Genomic DNA, 22,645 nt, shown 5'->3' with positions numbered 1-22,645 from the left:
TTCTCAGATTTTGTTTTTGAGAAACAACTGCACATTGGTCAAGTATCAGACAGTGATGCTGTTGGTTCCAGATTACATCAGTGTGACTCACAGATCCAGCTGTCTGTCCTCATTCACACTCATCTCTGGAGTCATTGCTTTCATACTGAAACAGAAGCAGTTGTACCTGGAGACTTTGTCCAACTTTCTTGTAGTGGCTGACTTCTGTTCAGACAAGAGAGAAAGCTATCAAGTGTGTCTGCAGTCAGTGAGGTAAGGAGTATGAAATTACCTTTTCCCTCCCTTTTTATAGCCAAGAGCTTTATATAACTCAATAGCCTGAGAAGCCAAACCTCTACCTTTCAGTCAGGTTCCTGTTGATTTCAACCAGGGTTTGTACCTGACAGTCAAATTCCTTTTGACTTCAACTAGGGTTTGTACCTGACAGGTACCTCCAAGGCTGGGCCTTGGTACAGTAAATATCTTCAATCCCTAACTCTTGCTTTTGTGCTTTGTTTTCTTAGGAAGGAAACTGTGTTGAAGTCCTACCAGGTCAAATGCTTCACTGCAGCTTTTTCTTCTCCTGTTATCACATATGCAGCTCCTCTACCAACTAGAAAAAGACTGAGAGCAAATCTTGCTCTTGGAAGATTAGATACTATTTGATGGTAAATTGAGCAAGATATAATAGGGCAGCAATAATTGCTACCTACTGCAATTGTGTTTGGTCTTAATATTATTTACAGCTAATGAACTGTCATTTTTTTATTTTTCAGATATAGAGGTTGAAGAGCTGATCCTCAAAACTAATCTGTGATGAATGGCTTGATAATTGACCACTTTCTACACCCATTACACTTCTCCAAAACCATATTGCTATTGAAGAAGTTGATAATCCTGTAATGTTACCCCCAATTTTCTCTTCTGGTGCTGGATTCTTTTCTATATGACAAGTCAGCTACTGAAGAAAAAGAGAAAAGAAGTGAAGAATGTTTTTGAATTACTTTAGTAGCAACATGTTGTTAAGGTTTTAAAATAAATGTAATTTTTACTAGTTGTCTTAGAGGCATCTCACATTCTAATCTTGGGAGGGGTGGTTTGTGCCGGGGTGTTGTTAAATGAATGCCAATAGGCTGCTGAATGTCTTGCTGCATGCTTGATACACCTTTGAACTGCTCTTATGTCCCTTCCATTTTCCTTCTGTAGCAATTTCTGGGAATAATGAGGACACAGAATGTTTTGTTCAGTTATTTACTTATTCATGATACTGAATTTGCAGGGTGACGCAAGAGAAGTGAATAGGCCAATTTTTAAATAGAAAAAGGAAGGAGAAATAGAATTCAACTTCAAAACTACTTAACTATTTTGTTCACTTTCATCATTCTTTTTGTTGCTGGTCTTTTCATCCTCTTTTTGTTGCTCCAGCCTTGTCTGTTAATTCTCCTCTTTTCTCCTTTATTTGTTTCCAAAGACTGCCTAGGAAGACTTACCTGAAATTTTTGGCTTAGGAACAAAATAGTAGATGTAGGTAATAATAACAATTACCAGAAAAGAGGAATCATCTGAATTAGTGAGTCCAGTACTCTGGAAATGGCAGCCTAGGTAATAGACATGTACTCTCTTAAAAGGATCTGCAACAGTTCAGCTCACAAAACATCACAGCCTCCCTGAAGTTCTGTTTAAAACCCTTCAGCCTACAGGAAACAACAATGGTGCAGCTGGAATATGCCAGAGGAGAAAAGTGAGGCACTGGAATTATCACTGATTCTCTAGATCCCTGCAACAACAAGGGATTTGCTAGGTGGATTTCCCAGATGGTCTCTGGCACTATCTTATTCCCTATCGAATAGGAAGTGAAAAAGAACAACCTCCAATAATCCCTGTCAGTCTGCTTGAGGTTTTCATCTGCCATATGTTTCATCAAAACGTCCTGCCTTGCATTTTGCCTCTGTCAGTGACTGATTTTGAATGCTTCAAAGAACCAATTGAAAAAGCAGCATCTACATTAGTTATTGAGGAAGGGAGGGGATGGTGGTAGAGATAAGCATTGAAAGCTGTGAAATGTGTGTTATGTTTATCACACACCATCAAAAGATATCAATCAAATCGTTCTGCAAAACACATGTTAACAAGCCACTGGCTGACACAAATGTTACAGAAGAGTGTTCTTGCATGGGCAGCAAAAGAGCCTGGATGCAGGTATCTGAGAACTGTGTAAATAGGCAATGTTTGCTTATCACTGGGCACTGGTGAGAGTATAAAGAATGAGAAAAGGTAGGGGTGTGCAACTGGTGTGAGCTGTAATTCCACCAATGTGCACATGCATATCATGAAACATTTTAATGGTGACTGAATTCCAGATGCATCTGCAGAGTTTTACCAAACTGCTGCTTCATGGAGCTGAGTGGTTTTATGAAATGCTGCAGCTGTTGCTTGGATCTTGGCACGGTACTGCTGAGTATTTCCCGTATAGATGCCTCTTTTCATCAGCTGCTTTAGTCACAGGCTGTCATTCTCAGTGGCCCTGTACACCTATACAGTTTTCTTAATCCTTTTCATTGTGAATATGTCACGAGAAACTCCCTGGATCTTACAGGGATCTTACATGTTCTTCTTGTTATATTCATACATAGACACAGGCACACACTTATGGCTGTATTTATTTATATCTGCTTTCTTGCACCTCCTCTGATAACAGTCAGATCCAGCAGCCATGATGGAATCACATGGGTGAATCAGGAGCATATGGAGCTCATCTCTCTCATTACCAAGGCACCTGCAGTGACCCACACCTAACCTTTGTGTACAGGTGCTCTAGTAGACAAGTGTGTGATTATCTTTCATGTGCATTTTAGTTAAAATTGGGATATTTTCTGTGGTGCTTCTGACTTCATTTTGTATTTGTGTAGAGGTCATGAAGTATTGTGGTTTCTCCTCTTGTGTTTCCATGGAACTTGGAAACTGACTCCATCAGGAAGCACCCTTGCAGAACTATTTGCAATTTCTGTCTTGTACCTTCTGCTACTGCTCTCCTGGACTCTGAAGTCTCAGGATGGATTAAAGAATCTGCATGAAAAACTGGGAAAGGTGAGTTGATTTCCTTAGGCATTACCATGAGTAGCCTCAGCATGGCCTGTCCTCAGTACTCAACATTACACTGTGAGTGCTACACCAGCTCTCAAAAAGACAGATGGATAGTCTTTGAGCCTTTTGTACTGAATCAGTGCTATGGGAGGTTTTTTTGACCCCTCTGAATGCAGGTGTTGTTGTCTCACTTTGTCCAGTTAGTCATATACTCTTAAAACCTCTTTTGCAGGTGGAACCCCGTGGGACTGGACCCCGTGTCAAGAATTGTATTAAATTACTGAAATAAAGGTTTTTTAAAGTGCTGTTTCCTCCAGTGTGTTCCTTAGAAGGAATAGCTGTGTTTAGTGGAAAAGAAGTCAGATGAGCTTGGGGTATGTGTGCCACCTCATACCCTCTTGGCTCAGCTGGAAGATGGAGAGATGGAGGAATGAGATACAAAGATCCCTTGGAATATGCTTAGTGTGTCAGTTGCGCCTTAAAGAGGAATCTCTCAAGGTTGATTGTTCTGTGTAGTTCAATAGGTGCTTTTAAAAATCTACCTCCATATATAATAATCCAGTTGAGTCTCCTCAGTGTGATCTTGCCTTCAGGAAACACACAACATACAGGTTTGTGTAATATTGAAAAAAAGATATTGGAAACCACAGTGAATTTGAAGGAAAGACAAAACACGGAGGAGCTGAAAAATTTGCTACACTGTTAGACATAAAGCAATGCTGACTTCACAGATCTCACTGGTTCTTACCAATTAAGAGGCTGCCTTTTGTTTTAGAAGACAAAGTCATTAAAAGACTCGGCTGATTAAATACTTGCTTGTAAGTTGGGTTGGAATTGAGATAAACCATGTTTACTGTGACTGTAAGCAACCATTCGTATGGAGGCTGGTAAAGAAAAATCCACTTAATGTAGCTATTCTTTTATAAGTGTTTGTCCTAATTGATTTGCAAGTTATTTGGCATGGCTGTGTTGTTTAGGAAAATAGTGACAAGTATTCTCTCCTGTTCAAGAGTTACCAGGTGATGTTCCACAGTGTGGGCTTTACCTTCTGAGCTCAACATCTATGAGTCTGTAGAAGTGTCCTGAATGCTTAAAGAGCCAAAAAGGCTTTTAGCCTCTTGGACTGCCAGTTCCCTGGCACAAGCTTTTGAAAAACCTGGACTGGATAGCTGTGTTTCATAGTCTTTAGTACTTAGCCCTGCATACATCTGGTTCAGGGTATAAAATTCAGGAAAGGCTTTTTATTTTTACAGTAGTCACTCTGCCAATTCAAGATCATTCTCACTGGTGTAAGAGGTAAGTAGTTTTTAAGACTGTCTCTAAACTTTGTGAGAACTTTTTTTATATTCCTTGTTCTTTCTCTTTTTTTTAATATGAGATCTTGGCAGGGAGTATGCTGCTTTGCTTTATACTCAATTCTTTGTTTCTATGTTTAGATTTAGTTGTTTAGGGGTTTTTCCACACTTATTCCTCACTCTACAATGATGCTTACAGTGCAGATAACTTATATCCAGAGCTGTATATGCAACACCTCACCCCTTCCCAATTTAGGCTGTTCAGTGGCAGTGGTGACAGGATCTTCAGAACTTTTCCTCCACTTTTACTGTCTTTTCCTAATGGTGAGTCATGTCCTTTAATTGTGTATGATGCTGCAATGCTGCTTTTGATGTTTGTCATTTAGCATCTGTAATTCATATTGTTGCATTTTAAAGTTATTAATGAGATAATTCTGTGCATAATAACTTCATACAACATGAATCAGTCATTTATATGTTAATTGCCAGAGGTTCCTATATCTTCATTCTTTGGATTTGCATAGTATGTCTGAGATTCTGAAAATATCAACAGCAATAAACCAGCTTCACATTGAGCCAGTCTGTGAGGCAAGGATGTTCCACCACTGTCTGTGGGTGGGTAAATACAGGCATGACATAATTCATTGCCATTGGCCTTGTGGTGCATTTGCCAGCATAGTGCAGTGCTCCTACCCTAAAATAGCGATGAGTCTCAGTTGCCTTTCACCTAGTCATCTGGTTCCCTTTCAGTCATCCATATATTCTCCTCTCTTAACAGCTGCATAAATTCAGAGGATATTAGTACAAGCTGCTGTTAATTCCACTTACATTGATGCTGTAGTCTTTGTTATATTCCTGAGGATACGAGACCAACATTTGCCTCTGAATTTCTTTTACACATATCTCAGAATGTGGCCTTGGTCTTGTAGACTTGGACTGTGTACAGCCATTAATTTGCTGATTGGATCATTGATTGAACTAAGTAATAAGCATGTAGCCAAAACTGAGAGCACTGCAGGCTGATGAGACTGCAGATGTGTCAGGAGAATTGTCTGAAGCTGTACAGCAGTGTGAGCTCTTCTGCTTAAGGCTGCATTGGATGTTCAGCCTGGGTCAGCAGTTTATGTACAAAGTACAGGTGTGTATCTGTGTTCCTGCATCAAGCAAGTTGTTTGGCTTCCTCCTTAAATACCACTTCTTACCATACAATCAGTGTGGTTTCACAGCGTGGGTAATCTGTAGCTCGCTTGGCTGAGTGCTCTCTCAGTTGCTGAATTTGTCCTGCTTAATAGGCCTGTGCTCTTTCCATGTGTTTCTGGCAAGTGCTGTTGACATTGTGCCTTTACATACACCTTTAAATTACAGCTTTTTATGCCAGCAGCCGATTTCCTGACATTTACATGCTTCAGCCACCAGAGCCATGGAACTACCGTTGGCACCAACACATCCTGCAGTGGCTTGCATGTACTGTTCACTGGTGTTACAGCAGCTGGCCTCTGTGTTTACAATCCACCAGGCTTTGGGCAAGCATCAGCTGGGATGTGTAGAAAACATAAAGATTAAAAAAGCAAAGAGCTTTTTTACTCTAAAAAGCAGGGGCAGAAATGAGCATCTGTTAGTGTTTCATTTTTGCAGCTCCCTACAAAGTCCTGCTGCAGGTCAGAGACTGGGTGTGCAGTAGCCTCCCTCTTCTTTCTTCTTTGAAATGGCTTTGTCAGCACAACGTGAAATTTCCACTGCCATGCAGTCATTTTAGGCCCTCACTTCTGTATGTTCATCCTAGTTGTCACAAATGACTTTTTACATTACTGCCTCTAGTCTCCTGTGCTGTTGGGAACTCTTCCTCAATCATCCTTATAAACCAATCCAAGTCAACTGTGTTGTGATCTGCTACAGAATTACTTACTGAGAGAATTCAGCTCAAAACCATGGATCTACTCTGCATGGTGACCTCTTCATAGAGAATTATCCTAGTAGCTCTTCTTACACTTGTGCCAGGGGCAGAAGTTTTGTTGTCTCTGCTACTGGTTGGACTTGGTAATCCTGAAGGTCTGTTCCAACTAGAATGTTTCTGTGATTCTGTGAATACATGAAGGCAAAAGCCACTAGACAGACAGAAAAGCTGCCCATTCAAAACCCTGTTCACAGTCTCAGATTTATGTTACCTCTGCCTTAATTCAGTGAACTTTTCTTGGCACTGTTCACTTCAGCTAAAAGGGCTCAGAAAGACAAATTACTGACTAGAAAAAGCAGTGAGATTGACAAAAACAAAAGACATATCTGATCTTGGGAGCATGCATTTCAGGTCATTGCTTTATCTTTGATTAGTTATCAAGAGGAGAGAAAGTTCTAGAACAGGAGAAACTGCCATAGTGTTATGGAGACTTTAATTTAACAAATAGCGTGCAAAATGAAATCTGTGCTATTGTCACAGAGCAGATCTGAAGTAGATTTTGTTGAATATGGGACAAGATTGGATGCAATAATAATTTTGTGGAGTACTTAAGAGGCTATTCCAAAAAAATTTCAAAGTAGAGAACAAAGAATGAATTGATCCTGTGTGTAGCAGTTCAAAAGCAAGACTGGCAGCAGAGCACCCAAGGGAACTATTACTGCAAATGCCATTTCATGTCATCATGTCATCAGCATTGTAGAGAGCAGCAAGAGTGAATCTTCTCTATAAGGGAAGGCATTCAGGGAGCTGAGGGTAGCCATGACCCAAGGGCAGTGCCTTTTCTGATGCAGAGGTAGCCTCACTGCACCCCACAACCTGCAGAGCAGGGCTGCTGGCAGTAGGGCAGGTCACTGACAGCCCAGTGACCAGCAGGCAAGCAGGGGAGGGTGGGCAGGTTCTAGTTCAGTGCAGAAAGGACAGGCAGTGAGCTAGGAGCAGCCTGGGACAGCACTGAGCCCCACTGCATAGCTCAGCTTCAGGGGGACTTTTGGGAAGGGCCACAGAGATGAAGGACGCAGAAGATGTGGGCTTTAAAAATAAGACCTGAGCATGCACTCAAGGCCCTGGTGAGGGTATGGATTAATGACAGAAAATGCAAGAGGGTTTTAAGTGGCAGTGGTGAACAAGTAAACATTAGCTTCAGAGCCCATCCCTATCTCACATGAGAGGACTTGTCTGAACTCTGCAAGGGCAGATTTCCACGGGCTGTGCTCAGGCTACAGCTGGCTATCTTACACAACAGACATGTTTACTTCTGGTTTTGCTATAAAGTGCAGGATCCAAGATATGGGACAGCAAAAGGATAGCATTTAATTTCAAAAATTAATGGACCTCCCTAATCCTACCCCAAAGCCTTTCATCCTTCCAGAAAAAAAATAATTAACATATGTCCTTACCTTGAATTAGTTAATTGAGGGCAGTGCAGTTTTCAGTCATCTGATCAAGCAAAGCACTAACCAGGGTAAACCATTTCTGGTGAGCAAAGTCAGGGTATAAAGAATGTTTCCTCAGCTCTGCTTATTTAAAGCCTGTGAAACATGAACTATGCAAAACACAAAGCAGCAAAGCTTCAATTTTGGTCTAATGGTTCTCCTGTCACATCTTCAGGGATGTGCCAAACTATAGATTTGTTTGTGGTCATTATGACTGACCACTGCTGCTGGTTTGTTTTGTAACAGAACAAACCAAACCTGTGAAGAAGCACAGAAACATATTGCAGAAACCTTACTCAGGAAGTGTCAGGTTGGAGGCTGATTTATTTGCACATCTAGAATAGAGAAAGAAGATGAGTAGGCTTCAGGATTGTTTGAAGGCCTTTTACAAACAGATACTGAAATGCTGACCTTGGAAATAAAATGTGCAGCCCACAAGGCTGAACCAAGTGATGTAGAGCTTCCTCTTGAGTAGAGAGTTTACCAGCACTTCAACGTTTTTTCTGTGGTGTATGTCCAATTACACTGTTTGCTTCCTCATTAAAGCAAGACTATAAGTAGGATTATTTGTTTATTTAAGGTACTAGCATGAACATATTAAAAACTGCTTTGGAAGCAGTGGTAGAGGAAGTACTTCTTTGTGGAATTCCATCAGCTTCAGCTCCAGGCATCATCCTGTCACTCAGGACTGCAAGCTAAAATCGACCCCCACTCTGCCCCATTCAGGAGCCCTGTCTTCATTGGCTCCCTCTTGATTGATCTCAAGTTCTAAAGCTCCCCACCTGGCCCTTAAGCAATAATTAAGGCAGTTAGCCTCTGTCTCCCAGGGCTGGTTGCTAACAAGAGACAGCTGATTTACCTCCAGAGACATAAAGCTCAGCAAAATAGGGGATAAAAAGGGGGGAAAAAAGTTGCTACTATAAGCAGATAGAGGCAAAGGGAAGAGCAAGAACAATCTAGACCTTCATCCTCTAGTTGTACCCTACACTTCTGTGCAACCAATATGCTCCTCTCCTGCATGTGCAACTGGCCCTTGTTGTGCTGCTGCTGCATTCCCAGCTTTCCTCCAGAGAAATCAGTCTCTGGTGTGCTGTCTTGTTTTTATGATAACTGTAAATGGCTCTTCAGTACTGAACAGACTAATTTGGGTCACATGCATGGTATTCATCTGTTGGCTTTGTTTTTTCCCATGAGGCTGTCTCCCAATATGTTACCATTGCTGCCTTTTTTCATCTAATCTGTGCTTCTAAATGATCAGTCAGAGTCTGATAATCAGAAGAGGAGGAGTGACAGGACTGTCTCCTCTCACCTATCCTGGCATCTGTCTGTAGTGGCTGAGGGAGGGAGAGACAAATTTTGTCTCAGGTGATGGAGATGGGTAGGTTGGGGCTTTCCTTCTCTATTGCTTCCACCAAAAGATTCCTAACATCCTTCCCAAATATCTGCACTCAGACTGGAAAGATGGGAGAGCCTCTAAAATGTCATTGTGTAGGAACAAAGTAGAGAGAGGACATCACAGGGAAGAAACCTTGAATAAATTCATGAAGAGCACACCGAGAAAGGTCCTTTCTTAAATCGTTGTCTTCCTCTCTTGCCTGATCATCAGTTCTAGTTCCTCATTATTTCCCACTTTGGTTCTGTGCACTGTGTTCTTCTTCCTTCTGTGAAAAATGCTGCTCCTCCTTCCTTATTAGAAGATAGAGTTCCACAGCTCAGCATGTAACTAAGGTGTTTAATAACTCCAGCTGCTATGTAGCCTTAGACAGGCTTTATTGGGAATTGCTGAGCTCCTGGACCTCAATTACCATTGCCAAAATCCTGACAAGAATGGGACAGAGACATCCTTCATCATCATTGCTTGATTTCCATTTACTTAGGGAAAATAATCACACTTTTGCTTTGCTGCTGCTGCTCTTGGAACACACAAACCCTGCAGTGATCAGAGTTGTTCTCCCTGTTATCTCTCTCTGCTGTTACTCTCTGGAAGTTTTGAAACGTTGTATAACCTGGAAGCCTTTTGCATGGCTTCTCTCTCCAGCTTTCCTGCAATGCACAGAGGCAGGGCAGCAGGCTGAAAGTGTCAAAACCCCAATAATTAAAAGTTTATCTCCTGACTTCCTGATAGAAACTGAACTCCTTCACTTGTGAATACCTTTGCTCTTTGGGAACATAAGTCTGCAGATAGAAAAAGCTTGTAAGTAGCTGAGCTGCTATAGAGGGGTAGAAAAGCTGTTGTAATAAAGAGTGAGGAAGTCAAAGGTAGTGGAATAGAGGTACAGGTACAAAGTCTGTAGGTTCCCTGGGGTTGTAGTTCTCTTAGGAAAGGCTTCACCTGAAGCTGACAGGCACAGATTGAAGGGATGTTGTTCACAACTAAGCACACAGTTTCCTGCTGCAGATTCATGCTTTGGGACCTATGAAAAGAGCCTTATGTTTCACGTTTGTAATTGAAGAAGAAAGAAGGTTATTGAACCCTTTTGGTGTGAAAGTTTAAATTTATGGCAAGAGAGAGCAGAGAGAATTTTAAGGATGAAGATATGAAGGAAATAGTTCGAGAGTCAAGAGAGCAACACAAGAGGAGACTGAAGCAGTCAGTACTAAAGGCATAATGAATTGGAAGATGAAGAGAAGGATGAAAGATTTTAGGAAAAAGGCAGCTTGGGGAGGAAAAAAGAAAAGGTTTAAACTGAACCAAGGAGCATCAGAAGGAATTGAAAAGGAGTCAAAAAACAGAGCAAAGATTGTGGTCATTATCTAGTTCACTCTAAATGTTTGACAAGAAGCCCTTGACCATACCAATGATTGCAGGTGGTTTGCATTCCTCACTGCTAAAGTGGAGGGATACTACTACTTATGTTTTCCAGCAGCAGTATGCTCAAGTTTAAAACAGAGCATACAATCTGCCATGTTGAGAGGAACCCCTGCTCCTCTGTGTTTACAATATTATTTCTTTGCACACAGATAGCCCTAGTCTATTCTAGAAATAAAACTGTAGGCTTAGGATGCTTAAGCTCCTACTACTCAAGAAATTATTTCACTCTTGTATCTCAGTTCTGCTTTTGCTGACAGTAACTTCACACCTAAGTCAGACATGAGAGGCTATGACTGCAGTTGCTTTCGTTTTGAAAACTAGCAGTAATCTGGGATGTTTTCTAACAACAGGGGCAGCACTGCTGGGAAGTAAATGTGCTCCTTGCAGGATAGATTGAATTTCATCAGGGATTCTGCTGTTTTCTTGCAGGAGAGTGCCTATGAAACTCAAGGGTTTGTTGTACCCTTGCTGATGTTCTTCGTTATGTCTCACTTTTCTGTTACTTAGACGAGGACAGGCTATAGAGAGAGGATTGAGAGTTCTGTGTTGTGATTGCCACTGCAATATTCAAGTTTATTTAGGTCTTTCCATCTTTGTTACTTCCTAAATGTGTTGTCTATACCAGAGGTTTCACTTCCAATGTAAATAGAATGAGTAGAAATTAATAGCTCAGTGTTTTTTCCCACAACAGTTTGTAGCTCTTAGCCAGTTCTGTAGCAACTGTCCAAATTATTGGTGGTAGAAAATGCCCACTACTTGCCTATAATGTCACTGGAGTATATTTCATGTCCTCTAATCCTCAGTTAAATCTGTCACTATGGAAGTTTAGAAAAGAAACACAAGATTAAACCTTGTGGAATCTGAGTGGAAACTGCAAAGTATCTTGTCAAAAGGTCAAAGTTTCACCAAAAAGTGGTCATTTCCCAATTGTGTTTTTGCCTGATGCCATTGTGACAAGAGCACATGGGCGTGAGTTGCAGAAAAGAGGTTCTGCCTCAACACAAGGGAGAACTTTACTGTAAGGGTCACAGAGCACTGGAACAGGCTCCCCAGGGAGGTCATGGAGTCTCCTTCTCTGGAGACTTTCAAGGCCTGTCTGGATGTGTTCCTCTGTGATCTGTGTTAGATAGTATTGTCCTGCTCTGGCAGGGGGCTTGGACTCGATGATCTCCTTGGGTCCCTTCCAACCCTTAACATCCTATGATCCTATGACTGCATGGGGCACTTACTGGCTCTGAGCTTCACAGAGCTATAGCAGTGCCTGCAAAGTGTGCTAATGCTGTCCTTAGGAGACCACTCATGAAGTTTCCTTGCCTTTGATAATAAGGTAGAATTTCTTTTTCTGGCAGAGTAGGCTATTGCAAGAGTATAACATCTTCATTAAAACCTTCTGGTTTGGTTTTGGGCTCTCATTAAGAAACCTTAAAATCCTCTGTTGGCTCCTGGTTTGCAGAAATCCAGACATTCATGATGAATTTTCCTGTGTGGCAGCCTCTGGTTGTCAGAGTTACAGAAACTCTGTCAGATCCTCTTAAAGCTTCAAAATAATGGTGCATGATGCCAAAAATAATTGAGGCTTTTATTTGAGTCTGTCACCACTTAGCTTTGATTTTTCAGCTCTTACAAAGGACATTGTATTTTTGCCAAAAACACAGCAGCCACATTTTGCAACATGACTGCTTATTGGGGGTTATGCAACTAGGGCTTTTCTGTGTTTGGTTGAAAATACCTGTCTTGCTGCATCAGTGACAGGAGTTCTAGAAGTCATTAACAAAGCAACTTTGTAAAATAACAGCTGTGAGAAGTAGGCAAGCCTCCTGCTCTGTTAAATCAGCTCTGCCCTGTTACTCTCTGCACGGGCGGACTAGGGAGGTTTGAACACACTTACTCTGATCTTCCAAGAATTTTCCCCCTCCATAATGGCTGAGGAAGGAGCAGGAGATGTCCTGAACTTGTTGAAATTCAGGTAATATGGGATTGGTTGTAGACAGATTAGACAGAAGCTCATTAAACTGTTGCCTCTGAATATACTTCTTTCTTCAACCTCACTGAGAATTCTCAGTTGCCTGTGTTTTTACTCTCTGCTTAATTTCTGGGCTTGTTTTTAGTCATGACAAAGTGATGTATTTCAACAATGTTGGCTAATACCAGTGAGGATAGACCTAGATTAGACTACAATTTAGCTAAAAGGAAGGTCTGTGTTTCAGAGGCTCTTTCAATTATTTCTTATCTTTCAATAATCCAAACTTCTATCTATCCAGGTAAGTCCTGTCAGAATGAAAGTGCTTGGGTAATTTCCAGTTTACTGTACTTAGTGCTAATAAATGTACTTCTGTTGAAAGGAATGTTATAAGCAAACAGATAAAGTGACTGGCTAATTACTGAGAAAGAGCAAGTAGATAGTCTTAGGAACAGTAACTGTTCTCTCTCTAACTACTGTGAAACCAATGACTCAGCTCAAAAGACCACTTTGAAGAGAATTCTTAATTCCTACTGTAGGCAACTGGGAAGTTGTCTTCCCAGAGCTCACATTGGTAGCATAGAGCAAACAGAAATCATCTTTTAATATTCCAGGGAAAAAAGGTTTGTATGAAAGTGTCTTATACAATCTACTCCACGACATAATGCTTTTATAGAGTCAAACCTATGAAAACCTAGATTTCAGCTCTCCATTCTTCCAGGAAAAAGGATGTTAGCCTCATGCTCCACATAGCAGAATTATACACAATGGCACCTTCCCATTATCAGGGATGAAATTTTATGAAGGAGCTGAAAAGGCTAATTGTGGTGCAACAAGGGGAGCAAACTGGTCATAGTTGGATGCAAAGATACAAGTAAGATGAGCAAATGGTGTGACAAGCTTATAAAAATGAGGTTAATTGGATCTTGAAATCAATGGTGAGATGCTGGAATTGTATTGGAGACTTCATACTCTGTTCTGTAGTGAGAAAAAATGCTTGGTGGTAAAGTTCCGCACACCTCACAATGTGAAGGTGTCAAAGGACCATGTACAAAGGATAATAACAGTAAAGTCTGGAAGAGGGAAAGGTGAAAGATTTAAGAGCAACTGGAAAAAATGGCTGCAGGCCTCCAGTGCCATGTGTGGTAGAGAGGCGGAAAAGAAAGGGGCTTGGTGCTGTTTGTGAAAGTCATAGGTGAGAGTTAAGAGCTTCTAATAATTGAGAAGATAACGAAACACGGATGCAGATCTTCTGGGGGGAGCATATCAGCTGCCAATGGAAGTCTTAAGATGACAACCAGGCAAACAGTGGTCAGGAATGACCTTCTGACCTTGTTCTGTGGCAGCAGGATGGACTAGCTGACACTGTGATATCCTCCCAGGTCTTTTATTGTATGTTTTGATACCTATCTTCAGGTAAACTTTGTTGTTGACATATATTGGAAAGATGTTTGATATTTCCCATCACAAGCTCCTGAAAGCAGGTTGTTAGGCAAGAAATTTTTTACTTCCATTTTTATAAATCAGAAATGTCTGCATTATTGCAAGGAAGAGATTAAAACAATGAACTTAAGACCTTCATGAAAGGCTGAGGACAAAGTGTCTAGAATATATCTGTCAGCTTCTCAGTGGTTTAAAGATAACTTCATAATAATCTAAGTGCTTGGGGGAGGCAATACTCTTGGCCTTAGCCTTGGCTTCATTTGTTCCCCTTGAATAATTTCTCATTTTACATTGCTGTCACTTTCTTTTCCAAGCCACGTTTTTTGAGCACAAAGGTTTCACTTGTGAAACGTGGCTACTAACTTTTTCACTCCATGATTGCTTAAACCTTGCATCGTTGTCAACAGAGACATGTATGCTTTCTCTACCCTTTCCCTGCTCATGCTCTCTTGTTGGCACAAAGGTTTGTGCTTTCAGACGGTGGACTGCAGCCAAGACCTGACCCTGGTCTTCTACAGACTAGCAAAGTCACTTTCTTTTCCAAGCCACATTTTTTGAGCACAAAGGTTTCACTTGTGAAATGTGGCTACTAATTTTTTCACTCCATCATTGCTTACATCTTGCATCATTGTCAACAGAGGTGTTTATGCTTTCTCTACCTTTTCCCTGCTCATGCTCTCTTGTTGGCACAAAGGTTTGTGCTTTCAGGTGGTGGACTGGAGCCAAAACCTGACCCTGGTCTTCTACAGCCTAGCAAATGGGAAAAACAAATTAAATAAACAACCCCAAAACATTTTAACCAGGAGGATCACTTCTCCAGCCTAGTTCACTGCAGGACCATACCAATGTGTGCCAGATGGTGCACAGGGATCTGGATGAGCAAGTTTCCCTCAGGCAAAGGTGGGAGCAGCCTTTTGAAAGGACAGTGCAAGACCTGGAGCTGGAGAATGTGTGCTAAGAAACAGTTTTCCTCTGCTATCCTACTCTGTCTTTGTTTAGCACTGCAGCTGCTTTTAGACTACCAAAAGAAAACACCAGCTTTGGCACAACTGCAGAATCAGCACAATTGAGAAGAACATTCTGTTCCTTCTCTAATTCAATATTATCTGTGTAGAAATCAAAAAAGGTAGGGATTTTATTCTTAACTGAGCTTTTGGAGCCTCTTCCCTCAGTTTGCCAACACAACAGCTAGGAAACCCCCTACTGTTTTCCTGGTACCGTGCACAGTCTTCAGTTCAGGACGAATAAATACAGATTCTTGCCATGCAACTTTGCAGAGTAGGTTAGACTCCCTGGTTCTGGAGATGCTGATGTTGTTCTTAAAATAAATTCTGGGAAGACATTGGACAATACTTTCTTTTTAAAAAAAGTCATAAAAACTCTATTGCCTTTCTGAGAGATGTAGCTAATCCGTTTTGGCCTGAATTTCTTGCCTGCACGAGAGCAAATCTCAGTCCTGGTGCATAATTTATGATCTTGGCATCCAGCCCAAACATATGTACATGCTGAAATCAGTTTTGCATCTGTTTAACTTTGTGCACATGAGTAGTCTAATTTGATTTAGTCTGATGAAATGACTCATGCGAAATCAAGTGTTTGCAGAACAAGGGTCTCAGACAGCAGGGTTCTGGAGGGCAGTAGCTTTGTATGGCACCTAGCGCATTAAATGGCTTTTTGTTTATCTGGAAGACCTCTGCATGCTGTGTGGCTGCAGTGCAGGGTGAGGTAAGTGCAAAATAATGCTTCTTGTAGTCTAGGTCAGGTTTTTCTAATGCACTCGGGCACAGTTGCAGTAATTGTAACAATTCAGTAATTGTGAGCTTATATTTAAGAGTAATTCCTCTGGGAATCTCTTCAGCACCAAGGAACACTTTCTTATTCCTTTCTAGCAGGCTACCAGCTGTTGGCTTTCTGGTAGCCATTGGCCAGGTTAAAAACTGTTGCTTATATACACTGAACACTCTGAGAAGTTCTAGCCTCCCATCAGGATAGAACCATGCTCTTCTGGAGCCTGATCATTCAGTGGAATGCAGCACTTCTGTAAGGAAGAGTTACCTGAATGGGCAGCAGTGTAGCTAGTCATCATCTTCCCAAAGCAAAATATCAGTGTGTCAAGAAAAGGAACTAGTTTTGTGCTGCTCTCCTGTCTTATCTTCCCATACTGACTAACATCTGTCATCCTGAACTCTGGCTAATTTTTTGCCTTGTAACTGTGCAGCCACAGGCTGAGCAGTGGTGCTGAGCTTGCTCTTTGTTGAAGGTGTTTGTATCCAGTGGCTGACTCTTCTGTTTTCTTTTGATCCTTTCTCATTCTCCCTACATCTGCTATAAGAGCCTAGAAAGTGGAGAGTGATGTAGAGAGTGAAGAGACTCAAGGGGATGAGAGAGGCTGCAAGATCTGATGTTAGGAGCATTAGGGATTAAAAAGCAGGACTTCAGGGGATTTGCACTGTGAGAGTATAGCCTGGGGAGGACAGATGAAACAGGAAGGCTTGGAGTATGACTGCAGTTAAGGCAAGGGAGCGAATCCAAAAACTCTCAGTGCACAGAAGACCAAAGTGAAATGGAAATTAAAATGGGGAAAGAAAAAAAAAAATAATGACAAAACCCCAACCAAACCCAGAGTTAGAATAAGAATATAAAGCAAGAAATACACCTTAAAATGAATGGTTTTGTTGGCCTTTCCCTCCTGCCTCTCTGCTCAGCTACATTCTGTGACTGGTGATAACATCCTAAAATAAAGGCAATTTTAAGGAGCTCAGAATGTAGATCAAGGCATGTGATTATAAGTATTTGAAATGTGGTTTTGACTGAGGCATTACACACCTGACTTTTGCTGACATTTAGGCAGGAGGCATGTAGTAAACAGTGTGTTTGTGAAGTTCATTTCACCTGATTCAGGTCTCTCTGAAATTCCAGACTACAGTATCTTTGAAGCTAGAGAGGGAAAAGTTGTAGAAGTAAAATTGTGCTTTGAATTACCTAAATGTGAATCTGATGGCTTTGGTGAAGATACTGTCTAATGCAGTGTCTGGGGGAAGGCTTTGACCTTAAAGTGTTAAGCTGTAGAAGATTTTTTTTTTTTTGTTATTGCTGAAGGTTTGGGGTTTTTTTGTGGTCTACAGTTTTAAATGTATGCAGAGAAAACAGGTAACAGAAGTCTTCTGACTTCAGATAACTGAAAACTTTTTGGTCCCTCAAACAGATACGCTTTAATGAGATGGTCATCTGTTTTATCCAGCAAGTGGGATTCCTGCTCAGGGGAGACTTCTGAATGCTGAAACACAAAGAGAAAATGGTTTTGCTGTGTGATTCTCTGAAGAGCATTTGAAAAATTAACAAACCTACTCATCTCTAATTCAGTCAGGGATTTAGCAAGGGAAACTAGAACATAATCATCTCCATGTCTTGAATAACTTACTGCAGCTCTCAATATTATTTGATATTGATTGGATGAACACCAGAGTTTCCTACTTAAAGCACCTTAAAATGTGTCATTTCTCATCCTTTAAAGTTTTGTGCAAATCAGCTGCCCCTTATTTACATCATGGTATTTGCAAGACACTTCAGTATGTAGTACCTAAACAAGGCTGTATGGCCAAAATCTCATCTTGCCTGTAATTACTGTAGGTAATTAATTTTTTAATTGATTTACTGAATTTGCTGCTGATAACTCTTTTTTTAATACTGAAATGAATATTAGTGTGAGTTGTTCACTCTCACAAGGATTATGAGCATTTTCTGTGGAACAAAAAAATAAAAAGCATGGAGTTCTTTATTTATAAAGCATTTTTTTTATGAGTAAGCCTTATTTCCATGGTAAATTTTCACAGACGTTTTCTCTTTGTCTATTTTCAGTCCCCTGCACACAGCTATTCAAGCTATGACTCTGGCAAGAATGAGAGTGTAGGCAGAGGTGCTGAAGATCTGTCTCTGAATCGAGGAGATGAGGATGAAGATGACCATGACGAGCAGGAAGACCCTGAGAAGGTCAATGAATCAGATGGGGTAGAAGCTGAACGTCTGAAAGCTTTTAATGTAAGTCCTCTTGCACTCATTGTCTTGTTTTCTTCCACTCTTCCTTTCACTTTGTTATTTATGGGTAAGTTTGACAATATTAAAGGCACATTAATTTAATTTGCAGAATTAATTTTGATTATTATTTTAACACACATTAAAGTCTTGCCAACAGCCAACAGATTTACTGTGTTTTGTTTAGCATTTTTAAGGCAGAGTGCCATCTTTACCAGCGAGGACATCAAAGCTTTGTTCTGTGCGTGCACATGTGCCTGTGCGTGTGGATGTGGATGTATGTGCATGTTCACCCATTGAATGGAAAGGGGCTGTAGCTAGTTTCTCAGAAGACCATTCCAGTGGTCAGCTGTTCTCTTTTTGCTTTCTCAATGTGTGTAATTATGCATGAAAACACGAGCAATTGTTCAAACCAAGAGAAAGTGAGAGTCAGTTCAATAAAGTGATTAGCAATCACAGCGTATTGTTAATAATGAAACTTAAGTAGTGCCTATTTTCACAGTCTGTTCTGGTTAATCTCACAAGTTCTGTATCCTATAGACTCTTCTTTTCTTGTCTTTTTTCCCCCCCCTTTATTTTTTTTCTTTTTTTTAATCAGCCCCCCAAAATAACCCTTTAAAGAACTGTTTACTTAATATTTCTGGCTTCCCATTACAAAGCTCTTCAGTGGATAGAAAAAATGTCTTCCTATCAGTAATCAAGACAGGAAGCTAGGAAGAGAAGAGAGCCGCCCTCCAAACCCATCTCCTCTGTCTCCCTCTTGCCAACAGATGTTTGTCAGGCTGTTTGTAGATGAAAACTTGGACCGAATGGTCCCAATCTCTAAGCAGCCCAAAGAAAAGATCCAGGCTATCATTGACTCATGCAGGCGACAATTCCCTGAGTATCAAGAGCGTGCCAGAAAACGCATACGTACTTACCTCAAGTCCTGCAGGCGGATGAAAAGAAGTGGTTTTGAGATGGTGAGTTTTGATTTAAAACCCAGCCCTAGTTTCCATCAAAACCCCATATGTTAATCCATGGCACTATTTTGTTTTCATCTTAGTGTCTTTTTTTTTTTTTTCCTTTTCCCTTCTTTCTTTTTTTTTTTTTTTGGTTTTTGTGTTTTGTTTTGTTTTTGTTTTGGTTCATTTATTTTTTGGTAATACCAGGTCAGAGCTTTCTTTCTCGCTCCTTCATTCTTCCTGAATCTATGCCTTTTGTTCACTGGTTTGGAAATGCTTTGAGACACTAGTGCTCACTAGGTGAACTAGTATGGATGTATAGCAAAAGAAGCCTAAGCAAGGCATAAGGAGGGAAATGGAATGATCATTTATTTCCTACTGCAGGTTATAGTTAGAGACTTTTGCCTGGAAAAGTCTTGGTGTAGGACACTTTTTTTCTTAAAAATGCCTCTGCTGAATACATTTCTGTGAGCTCTGTAAAGAGTAGATCCTGCTGGAGGAATGCTGTACCCAAGAAAATGCCCAGTGTAGTGACATCACACTGACAATTGAGTCTTTCTTGTCTATTTTAGTCTATTACTTATCAGTAAACGTTACTCCATTTGAAATCATTCCATTGCTATGTAGGTGTGCAGAGCACATTAAGTGGTTTTGAAACACAGGCACCAACCTTGCTGAGCTCTGTGGTAAAAGGTTGGACTTGATGATCTGTGAGGTCTCTTCCAACCCTGATGATACTGTGATACTGTGATACTGTTTGAGCATCCCAATGGTTTAGTAATCGTGAAGGAACCAAATCTATGAAAATTATGATAGTTTGCAACTGTCAGTGTTTCAGTGTTCAGACATTAATATTTTACCATTCCTCAGTAGCACAAGAATGGCTAAATTATGAGTCTTCTCACCAAGTGGCTGCTTCATTATCTCTAAAAATATTTGAATTTCCAAAACCTGGGAAAATCAGAGGAAATCAGGTAGCTACACACCTTATGTGTGATGCCATAGCTATCTCTCTGGCCTTTAGATCACAATAAAATCACCTCATCGTTACAAACAGATACCATTTAGCAATTAAACATATCATTTTTTTTTAATGAATCATCTGCAAACCCATTGATTACTGGAGATGGTTGAAATGTATTGTTTCTCTTTTTCTCTCTGTCTTTCTCTTTCCTGCAGTCTTTGCAGAAAACCTCTGCTTTCCATATGCTGTTTAAGATGTTAGTTGACAGTTTCAAGAACAAAATACCATGTGTCTTTATAGGGTAACACCACTATTAGATCATGCAAAACCCAAAGATAAAAACTAAATCTCTGTGTGTTTATGATTCTGAGTGCATGGCTTTATTACTTGACACATTGGGATAACACTGTTTCTGAACAATAGAAATGCAGATGAAGAGAGACAGGTAGAATGAAGGACATCTGTACAGACAGAAGTGCCAAAGATTAAGTGGTGATGTAGGTGTCAGATTGTCTGCCTTCCAAAGTAAAAGGAGGAAAGCCAGAAAGTAAACACTGTCTGCAATACACTGAGCAGCATCAAATTGTATCTGCTCCCTCTGGCTGAAAATAATTCCACAACATCAAGTTCAGCTTCCACAATGTCAGATATTTTAATTTTGCTGTACTCTCAGTTGAAGATCTTTACAGAATTAGCCGATGCTAGCAAGTCCCCTCGCTGTTCAAATTTCTGGCCTCATTACTGTCATTATTCACACTGATGAGCAGTTATGTAAACTGGCTTGGGTTTTGTCATCTGAAACACTGGCACAACTGTTCTGGAGCTTACAGCCTGACCCAGAAGGGCTGGGTTGGCTGGACTTCAGTGCACATTTGCAAGTGTTACTTTCATATGAATAAAGGTTGCAGGATCGACTTTATTCCTGGGAGGGGAAAAAGAGCAGAGCTAACCAGGAACATGATCCAAGTAGGTGATGTTTCTATTTCAGAAATATTCCCTATTTTTATGCCTTTATTTCTCTTTAAACAAACAAATTAACTTCTAAAATACTGACTTTGCTGCCCATGAGTGGAAGTGACAAGGCACTGAAGCTCATGCCAAAGACTTCAGCCCTCCTGGGCCTGAAGAGAAATCTGTCCTGCATCCCTGTTTGTAGGTAGGAACATGAGCCAAGGAATATCCAAAGTCTTTGGAGAAGCTCCCATTAACTTCCTAAGAGAATAAGTGGTGTTTGCTGTTTATGTCTTGAATCATTCTGGAATGTAATATGTATCTGTGTGTTGGTTTTAATTGTTTTCTGATTTCTAAGTTACTGTATCAGCAGCTCCTGATTGTAAGGTGTTTAAAGTGCTACCATGGACAGAGGCACTTGGTTGTGGGATTGTTTTGAATGTACTTGGTGTTTTGACAGTGGAAAAGACTCTCTTTGGATAATAACATTTGTTCAAAACAATCACAAAGGGACGTGTTGGTGCTAATTTGAATGAGGTGTTACCCTCAAACGCAGCAGAACAGCATAATAATCTCCTCAGGAGCAATAGTGATACTGTTGTTGCATTAAACAGGCTGTCAGATAATAATCTCCACAGGAGATGTTTTTTGCTATAGACATATAAACACAGGTTTCTCATTTTGTTCAGGCTCATAATGCTACATTTTGAATGTCTACTTGCTCTTATATGGCATGTGACAGTTCAGACTGGGTGGAACAGTGCCGCTATCTACATCATCATGTTGTAAAGTGAAAAGGAAATGTAAACACTAAGTTAAATTAGTGTAAGACTGCATGACAAAGATGAAAAAGCATGCCTGAAGCCTGCTTCTGTCAGCTATTTGCCATCTGTAATCCAAATGACAGTTCTTGCTGCATAACAGGCCAGTTCTAGCTCTGAGGCAGTGAGAAAGGCTCAGTCTCGTGAGTGTTCATAGTGTTAATTAATGTGTTTCTTAGTATTAATATTCTTAGGAAATAGCATATAGCCATTGTGTGTCTACTTATAACAGATAGTTACTGTGGACTCCAAGACAGATTGCATAGCTTCTTGTTGTAAACACTCCTTTGAGTTCTCGTTCTACCTTGGAAGTGTTTTCCCCATTTGATTGTTCAGCTTCTGGTGGTGCCATTTCCATCCTGACACAACTGTATCCCCCAACAAGGAGGCACTGTCAATGTGTAAGGTCCTCCCATTTTCTCTGGCCTATGGACTATAGACAATGTTCTCTTGCTAAATTCTATGGCCTTGTTCAGAATCTCTCACTGGGAGGGAAGTTTGTCAAGTCCTGAAATCACTGGCTTTTAGATGGGATCTCCAAGTTGTGCTTCCACCCAGAGTGGCACTTTGTGAACTGCCTCTTCCTCAAGGACTGATAGGAATGAGAACTCCTTTTTATGCATTAACTCTTTTGTGACCTATATCAGCTTTGGAAAAGGATTTTTTTCTCTTAGAAATGGTCAGATGACCTGTTTCATGGAAGGTTTAAAAGTCTGTCATTTAGACTTGTCTCTGACTCCATATCTATAGAAAACTAGCAATTTAAAAAGCTAGGAGAAATCAGTTGGTGATATGTGGTATGTATATATTGAGTTATAGTCCAGCAATATTTTAGATGCTAGAAATAATCAAATGAGGTTGAACAGGCTTAATAATTACATTTTCATAGTACTGTCTGCTTCCTCCCATCTTCATAATCTCCTTTTACCAATCTCATGGCATTCAGTTTGAAAGTGCACCTTATGGCATCTTT

General features: G+C 40.5%; 1 protein-coding gene across 5 annotated transcripts in view; it reads left to right on the top strand.

The window, feature by feature from the left end:
- The window catches only part of NOL4 (nucleolar protein 4), a 179,883-nt gene that overhangs the window by 117,732 nt on the left and 39,506 nt on the right, over positions 1-22,645 (top strand). For 4 of the 5 annotated variants that reach the window (XM_064170437.1, XM_064170440.1, XM_064170439.1 and 1 more), the window contains 2 exons: positions 17,819-17,998; positions 18,763-18,954. In XM_064170437.1, the coding sequence (XP_064026507.1) occupies positions 17,819-17,998; positions 18,763-18,954 (372 nt within the window). The remainder of the gene's footprint in view (positions 1-17,818; positions 17,999-18,762; positions 18,955-22,645) is intronic. The other variant, XM_064170438.1, reaches the window with a different exon arrangement.

Source organism: Pogoniulus pusillus, chromosome 34 (genome assembly GCF_015220805.1).
Source record: "Pogoniulus pusillus isolate bPogPus1 chromosome 34, bPogPus1.pri, whole genome shotgun sequence".
Classification (NCBI taxonomy): domain Eukaryota; kingdom Metazoa; phylum Chordata; class Aves; order Piciformes; family Lybiidae; genus Pogoniulus; species Pogoniulus pusillus.
Note: the sequence above shows the minus strand (reverse complement) of the source record. Positions and strands in the feature narration are given on the sequence as shown.